Source organism: Coturnix japonica, chromosome 8 (assembly GCF_054131305.1).
Source record: "Coturnix japonica strain WE chromosome 8, WE-NBRP24, whole genome shotgun sequence".
Lineage (NCBI taxonomy): Eukaryota > Metazoa > Chordata > Aves > Galliformes > Phasianidae > Coturnix > Coturnix japonica.
Window position 1 is genome coordinate 26,278,312 of NC_140670.1, and position 13,210 is coordinate 26,291,521.

General features: G+C 38.1%; 1 protein-coding gene across 3 annotated transcripts in view; it reads left to right on the top strand.

Moving 5' to 3' along the window:
• NHLRC2 (NHL repeat containing 2) overlaps window positions 1–13,210 on the top strand; it is a 34,479-nt gene that overhangs the window by 13,409 nt on the left and 7,860 nt on the right. The window contains exons 6-10 of one of the 3 annotated variants that reach the window (XR_014948762.1): window positions 8,348–8,447; window positions 8,916–9,228; window positions 9,603–9,725; window positions 10,752–10,961; window positions 12,523–12,748. Coding sequence is in view for 1 of the 3 variants with exons in the window: in XM_015867293.3 (XP_015722779.1) it covers window positions 8,348–8,447; window positions 8,916–9,147; window positions 9,603–9,725; window positions 10,752–10,961; window positions 12,523–12,748 (891 nt within the window). In the remaining 2 variants the exon portion in view is untranslated. The remainder of the gene's footprint in view (window positions 1–8,347; window positions 8,448–8,915; window positions 9,229–9,602; window positions 9,726–10,751; window positions 10,962–12,522; window positions 12,749–13,210) is intronic. The other 2 variants (XR_014948761.1, XM_015867293.3) reach the window with 2 other exon arrangements.

The following is a 13,210-nucleotide window of genomic DNA, read 5'->3' on the forward strand; positions in this document are numbered from 1 at the left end:
GCAAGACAGCATGCAAAAAATCATCTTCTGAGGATTTAAGTGGTTTTCTTTCCTGATCAACTTAATGCACTCCTGAGCCTGAGATCACATAACTGCCATGTTTTTAAATGTTATTAACTAGGAGTTAGTATTCTCCTTTCTTATGTTTCCATTTCAGTATGATTAGAGCTTGTAAATGCAAGTTCCTTAATGATAGCAAAATGATTGTCTGTGGCATAAAACCTTTGCACCAGGGAGGAGAAATCACTCCAATTTAGTTTCAGGTAACATGTAGCTAGTTCATGAATGCTGATTGTATAATAGTCATAGTGTACAAATACACTGTCACTATATACAGTATACTGCCAACAGCCTTGACTACTAAAGTAAGCCACAAGCATCAGTTTTATGTTTAACAGTGTCCTTGACCCTTACAGATGAAGGGTCCTATGGAATCTTACTTAAGGAAAGCTGAAAGAGGATCTCACCAGATTTGGATTGCTGTGAATGATTACCCAAGAAGGGTAATGAACTAGATCACTTCCTGAAGCCTCTTTAAGTCAGTGGTAGAGTGTGGAGGATTTGCTGTCTGTTCTCCTTGGAGTATGTCGTTGGCATTTATGATAACAGCTCTCAGAAAATGGCGTAAAACAAAACTGAAGGCTCCTTTTCACCATCCCAGGCTGCATCCCAGTCCATGCTCACCTACTTCAGCTTTCTCCCATGTTCCTTGAGCTGAGCATGTCTTGCAGACAACTGCCTCATTTCCTTCCGCTGCTGCTCCTGCAAGAGTCTCTTGAAACAGCCTTGCATGTCAGAGCAGCAGCCTTGGGCTGGTCTTCTCAAAGCGGCTTTCTTGAAAGGTGTTTCTGATACCTCATGTTATGGTGTCTCATTTATTTCATTAGATTCGTCAAATGAAGTTCAAAACATGTAGTTGGAATTGAATTCTGTGCAGCAATCTCTATGTTTCAGGCTTAGGGAGTCTTTCTAGGGGATTTAGCTTACTGGACTAAAATGAAATTTATCAAAATATAGACAGCACTGATGAGCAGCTGGTAAAAGTGCTTACTTATTCTTGGTGCATGTGCTGTATTTTTGGGAGTGCCATAGAAATTGGAATGTTTTCAGGGGACCAAAATTGCAATTAAGTCACCATTTTCAAGAAGAATTGGAGGAGTTTTGAACAAGTGAATGAGTGATGCTCGCTGTAATGCTGTGTGAAGATGAAGCACAAAAACAACCAGATTGTGCACAAGGAGCCAGGACTGTGTGTTGTAGTTTGCAGCACATATGCCTTATGGCATAGATACAGTCATGAGCTACAGGGAGCTTTTTTGTTTTGTTTTGTTTTTTCCTTAGGTTTGTTAAAAAACTCATTGGGTAGAGTTTGTCAGAGTTGTTCTGTTAATGCAAGTCACTTGAACATAGTAGGATATTCTCATAAGGTCGGTTAGAATGGGATGGGATGTGAATGTTATTTGGTAAACCCATATGAATAACCTCTATTGGAAGTCTCTACTAAATAGAGAGCTGTCTCTGAGCAGAAACACAGACTTCAGTTGGTGACTCTCACTGTGCTGTCTACAAGTTCTCAGAACTGTTTTTCCCGTATCTGTTAATGAAGTGATTAATCAGTTTCCCAAATGACTTTTGTTTGCATCTGCACAGTAGTGCTTATTTCTGTAACGTAGCTGCAAGCTGTGGGAGTTTATATGTGTTTGAAAAGCTTAAGGTGCAGTATTCCAAATTTTGTCATTTATAATTCTGACTTTTGCCAGTACTGGAATGGCATATGGGAAATAGATTCATATTTCTCTATTTTCCATAGATCTATGTAATTCAAAGTGTACAAGAAACATTTTTATTTTTTTTTTCAGAATGTAGATTTATGGATATTACAGTTATTAAACAAGTGATGCTGCTGTGAGTTTCCTTTCAATGCCCAAAGCCATACTAATCAAAACATGAGATGAAAGCAGTATTAAACAGCTTCTGCTGACCTTTTGCAGGGTGTCAGAGGGAAAGGTTATGTCTTGAGAGATTAATATTTTCCCTGTATCAATCATATCTTCTCCTCCTACATAACGTTTAGTGTAAGTATTGATCAGTTTAAAGACAGCACTGTTTGCTTCATAAGTTTTTAATGTATTGTTTGTTGTGAACTTAAATTCATATCGTCGTCTAAATAAAAGGTGCCGTGCAAAGAACCAAGAGAAGCCCCCACTTAATCCTCCAACTCTGCGTTCAAAAGTCATTATCACTTTGAGGCAGTAGGCACAAAGGTGTGAAGTAAATATAAAGCTTAGTTGTAACATTTCAGTTGTCTCATGGATTCCAGACGACATTAAGCCTGATTCAGAGCCCACTGAAGTTGTCAAATCTGTTGCTGACATCTGTTGTGACAATACAGGAAACGGTTTCAGCAAATGACTTTTTTTTGTGTTAATTCACCTCCCAGTATACTTAAGAGTGAGACTTGTTAATCCCAAGTGCAGTTCAGTACTGTGGTTTGTGATCATTTTTGGAAATCTGTATCCATAAGGGTCAAGTACTCATTTAATCAGGTGTGCAGAGCCAAAGACCTGATAGGATATAATGTCATCCTTATCAAAACCAGATGTATCCCCACTGGTAGATAGTTCTGTGTGATAGAATTTGCGTTCTATATGTTTTTGAAGAGAAAAATATTGAGAGGAAAAGTTAACAAGGGCATAAGTAAGTTCATCTTCAGAGCAGATGCTACTATTGTACTGTATTCAGCCATCCTGACAATACTTCTGAGATAACAAGCTTCTGTTTCCCATTTTATACAGATGCTGAAACTTGAGGCAAAAAGTTTAAGTGACTGAAATACCTCTTAATAGAAAGGTGATAAAAATGTCTTTCTAAGGTAGGAGGGTTAAGACAAACATCGTGCTGGGATTCAGATAGTCAGTATTCTTCCCTGCCATCTTTACTTGATGTTAAACTTCTGTTTTGCCCTCCCCTTTTGAAAGTCTTGAATGAACTCCCTGGATTAAATTCTGTTGGTGAAAGTGGTTCTGGAATTTGAATTGACTTAGATTATGCAGGAAGTAGACAATACAGGGGAAAGGCCAGCAGCTTAAAAATACATTATTAAATTACTGTGTGCTTTTTTAGCTTTCTCTGTTGTCCTCTTCTATTTTTACTCAATGGGTGTTGAAAGCAAGTGATGCTTAAATGCACAGTTGATCTGAGTGTGAAATGTTCTTGATAGCTGCATTCTTGCTGGGAGAAGGACAATGACCTGCGCTTGGTGACATAACTGTGTGTTTCACATTCCAAAATCCAGACTTAAGTTGTATGATTGTATCCTATTTATAGATCCTCCCAAGCACAGTGTTGACCACACTTTCAGTAAACTAACTGGAAATTGTTAAGCCAATGTGGGATTTACATAGATATTATTTAAATGGAAGTACCATACCTTATAAGACGGGTACAGTCTTTATAGCCCTTAAAAGGAAAAAGTATGTACAGTTTTTTCTGGCGTTTCCACTTGACAATCATTTATTACAAACGCATTCCCAAGGAAATACTCTTTGGTTTTTTTTTTCTGAATTACTCCTAGCATTTCTCCCCCAATTTTACAAACAAAAGTGCAATAAAGCAATAATCACTTCAGCTATATGTAATTAACACTAAATGGTGAACTGTGTCTGAACTATCTCTATCTTGGAAGCATATTTTTCTTTATGTCAGTTTTCTTTTCCCTTCCAGTTTGGTTTCATTCTGGCACTGAGGCTCCAGCCTCCACTGTCTTGTGAAAGGAATTTTCCTTGGTTACGGATGAAGATTAAAGGGCTCCTTAATGAGATCATCAGGCTTTAATTAGGAATCATTTTCCTTAATAACTGAAATTTGAATTGCTCTAAATGTATTTTACATATATGATATGACTGCATGATGTATCAGTGTGGACTCAGTTGAAATGCAAAAGGCCTTCTCATCTCTTCAGGTATTTCCAATACAGAATACAAGCTCAGGGATACTTACACCCAGCTTTGGGCATCATCTGCCCCCGTGGGCATGAGTGGCACAAAAAGTCACATTAGAAACATTGCTGACATGAGACTGCTGTGTCTCTCTTCACTTCTCAGACTAGATCCTAAATCCATTTGTAAATGGTTGTTAAGCGATTAAAGAGTTTATGGTATTGCTGAATAGTAATACCAATAGACTTTAGTAATATTTTACATATTCACTGTAGATCTAGGGCAAGAAATTTGATACTGATATTAGTATAACATGCCTTTGATAATATCTGAATGGGAGTTGTGACTGGATTTCCGGCAGTAATCCTATATAACTTCATTTGACAGACTTATTTTCTATTGAGACTTCTCTAAAACTTGACAGAATGCATGATGATGATTTTCTATAGTAAAGGAAATATTTGGTTTAGCAGATATCATCTGAACAGATGTCAGACTCAGTAATATCTTGAATTCCATGACTTTTCAGTGCCCTCTGTATATATAAAGTATGATATTTGTACCTGTAAATATGGTTTCTTACGCAGTTTCTTCCTTCTGCAGTGTATAAGTCTTGTTTGTGAATTAGAAAGATGTTAAAACTGTTTGTCAGATTCTTGAACACTTTTAGCTATTGGATACTGTTTCTGATGTTCAGTTCCAGATGAAGATCCGCTGAAAATAAACATCCTTGAGAAACCTTAGAGAGGCTTTGATGAGCGTGTTAGGGTCAGGATGAGTGACTTCTGAACTGGCCTGGTTTTATACTGAAACACTTTCCAAGTCAGTCAGATTTGTCCAAGTCAGATTTGAATTTAGTTTGCTAAACTTCCACTGGCTTAAATGGGGACAAGACTTACATCCACACGCATACATATGCAGCATATGTGTCTGTAAGGGGAGGGGGCCATTGATCAGCCATTTATGCCTGCTGGGGTTTTGCACAAGATGAGTGTACCAACAATCTTCTTTGTTACTATTGAATTTTTTAAAGATAAAATTACTTGACACGGATCATATTTTTAAACTTCAGTCTATTTAGAAAACATCAATGGTGCCAGCTGTGAGCTGTAACTTTGATTTCCAGACTTTTAATTCACAGGCTGGAAGGAAGCATGAAGTCCCCAGACAGGCAACTGGAAGTAGTGTGTGGTAGGCCTGGGAATGGAATCTCTTCTCAGAAGATAGTCCGTTTGGTGTGTTCAGATCAGTGTCTTAAAAAGGTCAGCAGTATTCCTCAACCATTTAAAACAGAGTGTATGTACAAACAGGATTATGAGTTCTTAAAACACAGATATATAGCACAGGCAGACTCAGGAACTTAAAAAGCACTGAAATATTATATACCACGTCACACAAATGCATTCAGAGCTCTAGTTTATTATTGGTGAATCTTTATAACATGAGTATATCACTTTAGTAAGCCATACTCCGCTTTGATACAGGCAGCACTAAAGATAAGAAAGTACATACCCTAATAAGGAGAAACTACACTGGATTTTTAAAGCAGCTTGAGATAGTTCGGAATGTGGTGCTTAATTGAATAAATGTAAAAGAGTTCCTTTGTTCTTTTATGTTGTTTTATAATAAATTCTTTACAAATAAATTCTTTCCAGTCAAGGATGATAAGGAGTTATGGTAATGTTGGCATTATCCTAACTTCAGCAAGAAGTTCTCCCCGGTTCCCTCCTCCTGCAAGAACAGCACAAGGATGACAGTGGTGCTGCTTTATCCTCAAATAAGAGCCTGAGGTTTTTATGATTGTTTTAATTTCAGAACACGTAACATTAAACTCTGTACTGTCAGGGCCACTGTGTGATTAACAAAAAATGGTTTCTGTGTGGCCATTGGCATTGGTTTTGCTTTTCTGGTTTTGTGTAGGTTTTTTTTTCTGTTAAAGCTCTGACCTATTTTCCACAACTCAGTATGCTTGTAGTGTTACTGTGCTCTACCCATTCCATTCCATTTGTTATAACTACTGTCCAGAAGAAAATATTTGTTTCAGCGATTCCTTCTTGTTGTTCTTATTTACTTTTCCTCTCTTGATCTCCAGATGAAGAAGGGAACTTATCTCTGTCAGTCTTGCATATTCTCTAAAATTTGAAATTAATATTTATACTTTTTTTCCCGTGTCTCATGTCTGATAAGCCTTCTGATGTGCAGAATTAGAGTAAGGCCCTTTTTAATGTTCAAACCTTATAGCTGTCACAGGGGAGCAGCAGTGGGTGGAATTAGAGAAACTAGATTTTATGGAGTAGAATTTTCTGAAGTGCTCAGCTTTAGTCTTACCCCTTCATTTAATTGTTGGGTGAAGAGTAAGTAATGAACAAAACCATTTTCAACACCCCACAGAATGAACTGTGCAGCACGGCAAGATGAAAAGCTCACTTTTAGCGTCACTCTGGGATCCTCAGAATTGTAGCACCTGTAAAGTGCAAACTGTGCAGCATAGACACAAAGTCCTGGAAGTAGATCATGCACTGCATAGGAAGTAGTAAAATGTTTCCTTAATCATTTTCTCAATTAAATCTCTTAGGAGCATGCTGAAACCAATGGGGATTCTGTGTTTTTTTTTGGGGGGGGTTTGTTATGTGTGTGCGGAAGGGCACTGATATTGCCTATGCTTTGGTAATGTCTCTGATGACTGACAAAATGCTTGTTTTCCAACTCATTTTGCAAACATTCCATCTCATCAAAAAGCATTCAAGCACTTCGGAAGTCTGACTTTTAGTGTTGGAACTTCACTGTGAGTGGAAAACATGGAGCTATGTGGAAGTGCAGGAGAGGGTCAACAGAGTTCCTTTGATCACCGTCTTGGAAACTTGTATCTTCGTCCAAGAAACTGGAAAGGCTGAACCAAAACTGCATTATAGTCATACCAGCGCTACTCCTAAGAGAGCTCACAGTGAGCAGATTGATGCTGAAGATGGGATGCTGTTCTCTTCTGCTCGCAGTCTTCAATGCTAAGAAAGATTTAGGATTGAAGGAACAGCAGCAGAATATCAGTTGGGGCAATAGTGGCAATTTCATTTTAAAAGACTTCACAAATCTAAGATATTGGCAAGCATTGTACATATAATTGCTTTTGTTTTGGAACCTTCAAATAAAAGGGAGTGAGGGCTGGTCCAAGAGGTTGTTTGAAGGAATGGCTGTGAGATGGATGTTGTTTTAGAAGCTCATGTGTTAAAAAGTATCTGTGAGCCATTTAGAAGTGCTATTCTGTTGATAAGCTAGTAGTTACTTTTAATACCTCATTCATCTGTTTAGAAAACCATCTTAATGTTGTGTCTGACTAAATCAAAGAGTGATGTTCAATGTGCATGAACTGGTATGGTGTTAGAAAGGCAACTGTCCCCATTTTAATGCAGTTTTTAAAAGCTGACTTTTCTGTTCCTCAGCCTGTTCAAAAAACGCTAAGTAACTTCTTTAAGGGCCCTTCACAACAGCACAGGTCTTCATATGTTATTTCTTATGTAATGTGATATATTTTGAGCTAGAGAGCACTCGAATGTTCTGTTTCTATTTCTGTCCTTTTATTTGTGATATATTATCCAGGAGAGCTTTGTTTAATTACATAGATTTGGGCTGGTGAACATGAGTGATGGAAGAAATTACATGCTTGATCAGAACGTCATTGTTCCATATCTCTGCATCTTTTGTGTGCAATAATGGATGTGTGTGCATAGGGAGTACAACTTGGAGGCTGGACGGCATCAGTTTGCATTATGTTAAAAACACTGCACCCTGTCTTTACTGTCATTAGTGCTCCACTGGATTCAATGGGTCTGTTAAGTGTAATATAGTGTGAATATCTGCATTTTCAGGATAAATGACCAGGAATTAACATGTGCATTTGAACTGAAAGGTGCCGTCCTTGTTATTCCTCTCAAAAACTGTAAACAATGATGAATAGCTTTTGGTAGTGTCTGATTTTGCCACTAGCTTAGTTTAAAACAAAACCAAAAAACCCACCCTGAAATCCATGTTTAGGAAAAATATATACATGTTCATTAGCATACAGTACCAAAATGACAGGTGAAACACGGACCCAATAGCAGAATCTTCCAAAGAGCAAATCCTATGTGAAGTATTGTCTTCACTAGGGAGAGATATTAAAATCATAATTCTATATCCTTGGGAAGAGAATATAAGAACAATAGCAGATTTCTTGGTGAATTGAAGACACTCTCTTGCCCTGTGGCTTATTTGGTTGGTTTTTTGGTTTTCCCTGTGGCAAACAGTGAGCCAGAGTAGTGGGAATGGCAGGATTGGTTTGTTGGCTTGTTTGTTTTATGAAACATTTCCAAAGGGTGGTGTTTGTTTTTTGGTTCTTTTTCATCTGTTCTTATTTATCCTATTTTTTGTTAAAGTTTCAGGGACCCAGGAAGACGATGTTCTATGGATAGCAATGGCAGGCATTCATCAGGTATGGGCACTGATGTTGGAAGGTGGAAAACTTCCAAAGGGAAGGTAAGCAGTTGCAATAAGAGACATGTGAAACTGCCGTTTGTCTGGATAACTGGCCTTCAAACCCCAAAGAGACACATAAACCAGTTACATTGATTTATCTCAACCTTTATGTAGCTTAAAGCTTGCTGTTGCTGTTCAATCTGAAAAGGCTTCTGTCCTTTAATATCTGTGTGCTTTTACCCACATCTGCTAGAGGAAATGAAATATACTACCTTTGCTAAAAAGCTATATGACAGTAAGGTACAGTTGTACAATTTAATGTTACTTTTCATTCCATTTGAATTACCTAGTAGTAAATGATAAACCAAGTCGCATTAAAAGATAGCATAAAGCCTTTGAGTAATTTCTTGTGCTGTAAGAGTACAGTTGTTTTTATAACTACAAGTGGTCGTCCTGTACTTTGCGTTTATGCACAGCATCTGAAGTATGTCAGAGTTGTTCTTGAAGATAAGTACTATTTTTCTTTAGTGATTTAAAGAAAGGAGTCTGTCTTCGATTTGCTGGGAGTGGAAACGAAGAGAACAGAAACAATGCATACCCTCATAAGGCCGGCTTTGCACAACCTTCTGGACTCTCTCTGGCTCCCGAAGAACCATGGAACTGCCTTTTTGTAGCAGACAGTGAGAGCAGCACTGTGCGAATGATCTCTCTGAAAGACGGAGCTGTGAAGCACCTTGTAGGAGGAGAGAGAGATCCATTGGTAATCACTTCAAACTTCCCCACACTGCCCTACTAATATTTCTCAAGCCTGACCTGGAGGAACCACTTTTGGGGTGAGAGGGTAAATTAGTTTCTGTGGCCGTCAGTTTCTTAACTTCACTGCTTGGAATGCAAATGTGTGCCAGTTGTGGTGCTCAGATTATAGTGCAGACTGTTGCTCCTCAGATACAAAATAACTTGACTTGTTTATCAGATAGTTGAACTGAAAATGCATTGCGTGGTCGTTAAAGCCAGCTGGATTCATACCGATAATTTAAATGTGATAATTTCCATTTCCATCATTAGCATCCTCGCTTTCTCATTTTCAGTATCCTTTTTTTGAAGTTGTCTTGATTTTTTTTTTTTTGTCAGCGAATTTCCATTTAATTCTAACAGTTTAAATTAATACCAGCACTGAATAATCAAATCATTTCATTTGATAATGTACTTCTTCAGAATTTGTTTGCCTTTGGTGACGTGGATGGAGCAGGCATAAATGCCAAGCTGCAGCATCCCCTAGGAGTAACATGGGACAAGAAAAGAAAACTGCTCTATGTGGCAGATTCCTATAATCATAAGGTAAGCGTGTAGTAGCTTGATGTGCTCACAATTCACAATTCTTCACCATTTTTACTACTGTAAGAGATTATTTTCACAATGTATGAATACTGTGCTTGGTTGAGCTGAAGAAACAAATGATAAGAGTTCTTTTGTGGGTTCTTTTTCCTTCCTTCCTTCCTTTATGAGTCTTTCTCTATACCCATTGTTTTGTTCCCATACGCTGCTGTGTTGATATGGTGGCCCCCTGAGGAAGGTCAGTTTTGTGCCGAATTACCATTCTGACTAAAGACTCATTCCTTATATCTTTCTAAAGGTGGTGAACAATGGCAAAACAGCTATGAGTGTTTATTCAGGGATACTGCAGGTTTGATAAAACTGGTAGAGCAAGAGGAGTGCCTCTTTCCTCAGCCATGTTTTGAGTTACCCCTTGGAATTCAAAGATGAGACATTGCTGTGTGTGATTGCTTTCACATGACATTGTGTAAGCTTTCATAAAGTTTCTAATTGCATTAAATTAATTGCATGATTAATTGCATTAAAGGCAAGTAGTTTGTTTTACTTGAAGACTAAGGTAGGTATCAATCATTAGAATTTCAGGAGAAAATGACATTTTGTTCAAAGCATTACAGACCATCAACTTTTTTTGGTATTCCTTTAAGAAAAGAAAGAACAACTTGTCCATTTTTAGAAAAACATATTTCAAAGTTCATCTCCCAGTTTTGTTGTCTTCCTGTTTTGCAAATGTTTTCATAGTGGCAACAAACACTAGAAAAAAACAAGCTGTTCAGCATATGTTTATACCAAAGGGATAGGTGCCGTAAATAGAGAAAGCTGAATGAAGTCCAGGAATAAAGGAGGGAGATGCCTGTTGGCAAAGTATGATAACCTATCTTTTAGGACACACACTTATTAGCTAAGAGAATCAAGTTTAGCACTGTCTTCTGAAAATGTGGGATATAATATAATGCAAAACTTCTGAATTCTGGTGGCTTTTCAAAAGTCTTTGTCATTTTTTGGTTTTTATGTCTTTTTTTAAAATCTTAGATTAAGGTCATAGATCCCAAAATGAAGAACTGCGCTACCCTGGCAGGCACAGGAGAAGCAACCAATGTTCTCGGCTCCAGCTTTACACAGTCAACTTTTAATGAACCGGGAGGTTTGTGCATTGAAGAAAATGGCCGTTTGATGTACGTTGCGGACACAAATAATCACCAGATTAAAGTGCTGGATTTGGAAACAAAAGTTCTATCCATGGCAAGTAATATTTAGTGAACAGTCTGACAGTGGTGTGTCTTGGTGAAAAATGCTATTATGGACTTTGGCAAATGGAGTAAAAAATCATGTAGCTAATAAACTTTTTGGTAACTATATTCACATAATGTTCTGTGATGATCTGACAAACAAACAGTCACCTGTTAGGATGCTTGTTCAAAGTCCTAGTCCTTTGTTGGCAACTTTTGCATGAAAACAGTGATTATCCTCTATTAAGTAATAATAATAATGAAATAGGAGCTATTAAATACTGTAGCCCAGTTTTTCAATATGAAAATGTTGTGAGCAACAGCAATACCCTTAATAATGAGTGGAATTAAAATCAATTACAGGGTCCTCTAATTAAGGCATAATGTGTGTTTTGTGGAAGCCACTGACTTAAAATGTGGTACATAGTCTATCCCAAAGATAAGATGGCAATCTGATGTATCAGTTTTGCCAAATTTTAGCTGTTCTACATTTACTACTGCATAAACTGTTGTACTGCAGGGCAGAGCTCACCCTTTGTACTTTGTGTATTTCTGTCCGGCTTATTGTGCTATAGCTTACTTTCTCCCCACAGTAACAGCTCCTATATTTGCTGACACTGTTGTCTCCACTTCTGCATCTGTGTTTCTGATCTCTAAATATACCCCAAAATTTGCACAATGTTGAGAATATAAAGTACTGAAACAGTGACTTGCTGCAGTTATCTGGAGAGAAAAAGTCACCAAACATTTCTGTAATGTAACTGCTGTGGGGGGAGCAGAGTTGTTGCTATTGCTCTCCTGTAGTTCCAAAAGCAAATGATTATGGTTCCAAATTCTGCCAGATTTGGCAAAAATGTGTACTGTGATGTCTTAATTTTATTGTTATGGCACTGAGCTTCCAAACTTACTTTAAGCATGAAGTTTTTGTGTGTGCCATGCAGAATTTCATGTATTCCTTATCTGGGGCTTTCAAGTTGCTAAATGAAATCCACTTTCAAATCCAGCAGCGCTCAGTGTGCTTGTAAACATGAAAGCAAAACAGATCTACACTGCTGTCCATCTTATAATGGTACCACGTTTTAATGTTCTCATAAATATATGATGTAATTGTCCTGCTGTTTTCTTGTAAGTTTCCTGCATTTCACAGTATGCAATCTTCATTAATTTGTAAATTTTCATGCCATGCAACATCTTGGTTCATTTTCTTGGAAATTGCTGTTTGCTTTGCTGTGTAATCTGCAGAGTTACATTCTTGGACTTGAGGCAAATGTTAAAGATTTCAATTGAAGCAGTGGGTACAGTAAAACAGGGATGGATTTTATAATTTTAATAGTAAACATTTATCTAGGGATTAGTGAGTTTCATCCTTCTAATTTAAGAAGTCATTTCGTCCTTCCTTTTCTCTGCCTGTCACTGCAGTATTATTGTACTCTATCAGAGTTTCAGTGCAGTAGCTGTATTGTCACGTGTTAGTTTTCCTAGTCCATGTCAGCTATGAAAGTGCAATTGTGTTTTGAAAGCCTCTTTGCTGTACCAGTACGAGGGAAAATTAATACTTTGATTTCTATTGATAGTTGCCTATCCTGAATCCAGAGTCCCGCGATGTTACAGATCATCCATCTGTGCAAAAGGACCAAATAGCAAACCTTCCAAAACTGCCTAAATCTGCTCCAAACATTCAGCTTCCTTCACTGAGTGCGGCTCCCGGTCAGACAATTCAGTTTCTACTGAAGTTGACTCTCCCTCCAGATTCAAAATTGAATGAAGAAGCACCTAATGCCTGGTTTATCACTGCAGAAGGTAAAGTGCTTATGTTGTTTTATCGGTTGAACAGGTATAGATAAGACGAGAAGTAGATTTTGTCTTTATGTGCACATAGAATCATAGAATCACAAGGTTGGGAAGGACCTGCAAGATTATCTAGTCCAACCATCCACTACCACGAGCCACTAAACCATATCTCGTAGCTCCTCATCCAGACTCCTCTTGAACACTGCCAGGGACGGTGACTCGACCACCTCCCTGGACAGCCATTCCAGTGCCTGACCACTCTCCAAGAGAAAAAGTTCTTTCTTATGTCTAATCTAAACATCTTCTGGTACAACTTGCGGCCATTTCCTTGGGTCTTGTTTATTGCCTGGGAGAAGAGGCCAAACCCCTCTTCATCACAACCTCCCTTCAGGAAGTTGTAGAGTGTAATGAGGTCTCCCCTGAGCCTCCTCTCCTCCAGGCTGAACAATCCCAGCTCCCTGAGCCACTCCT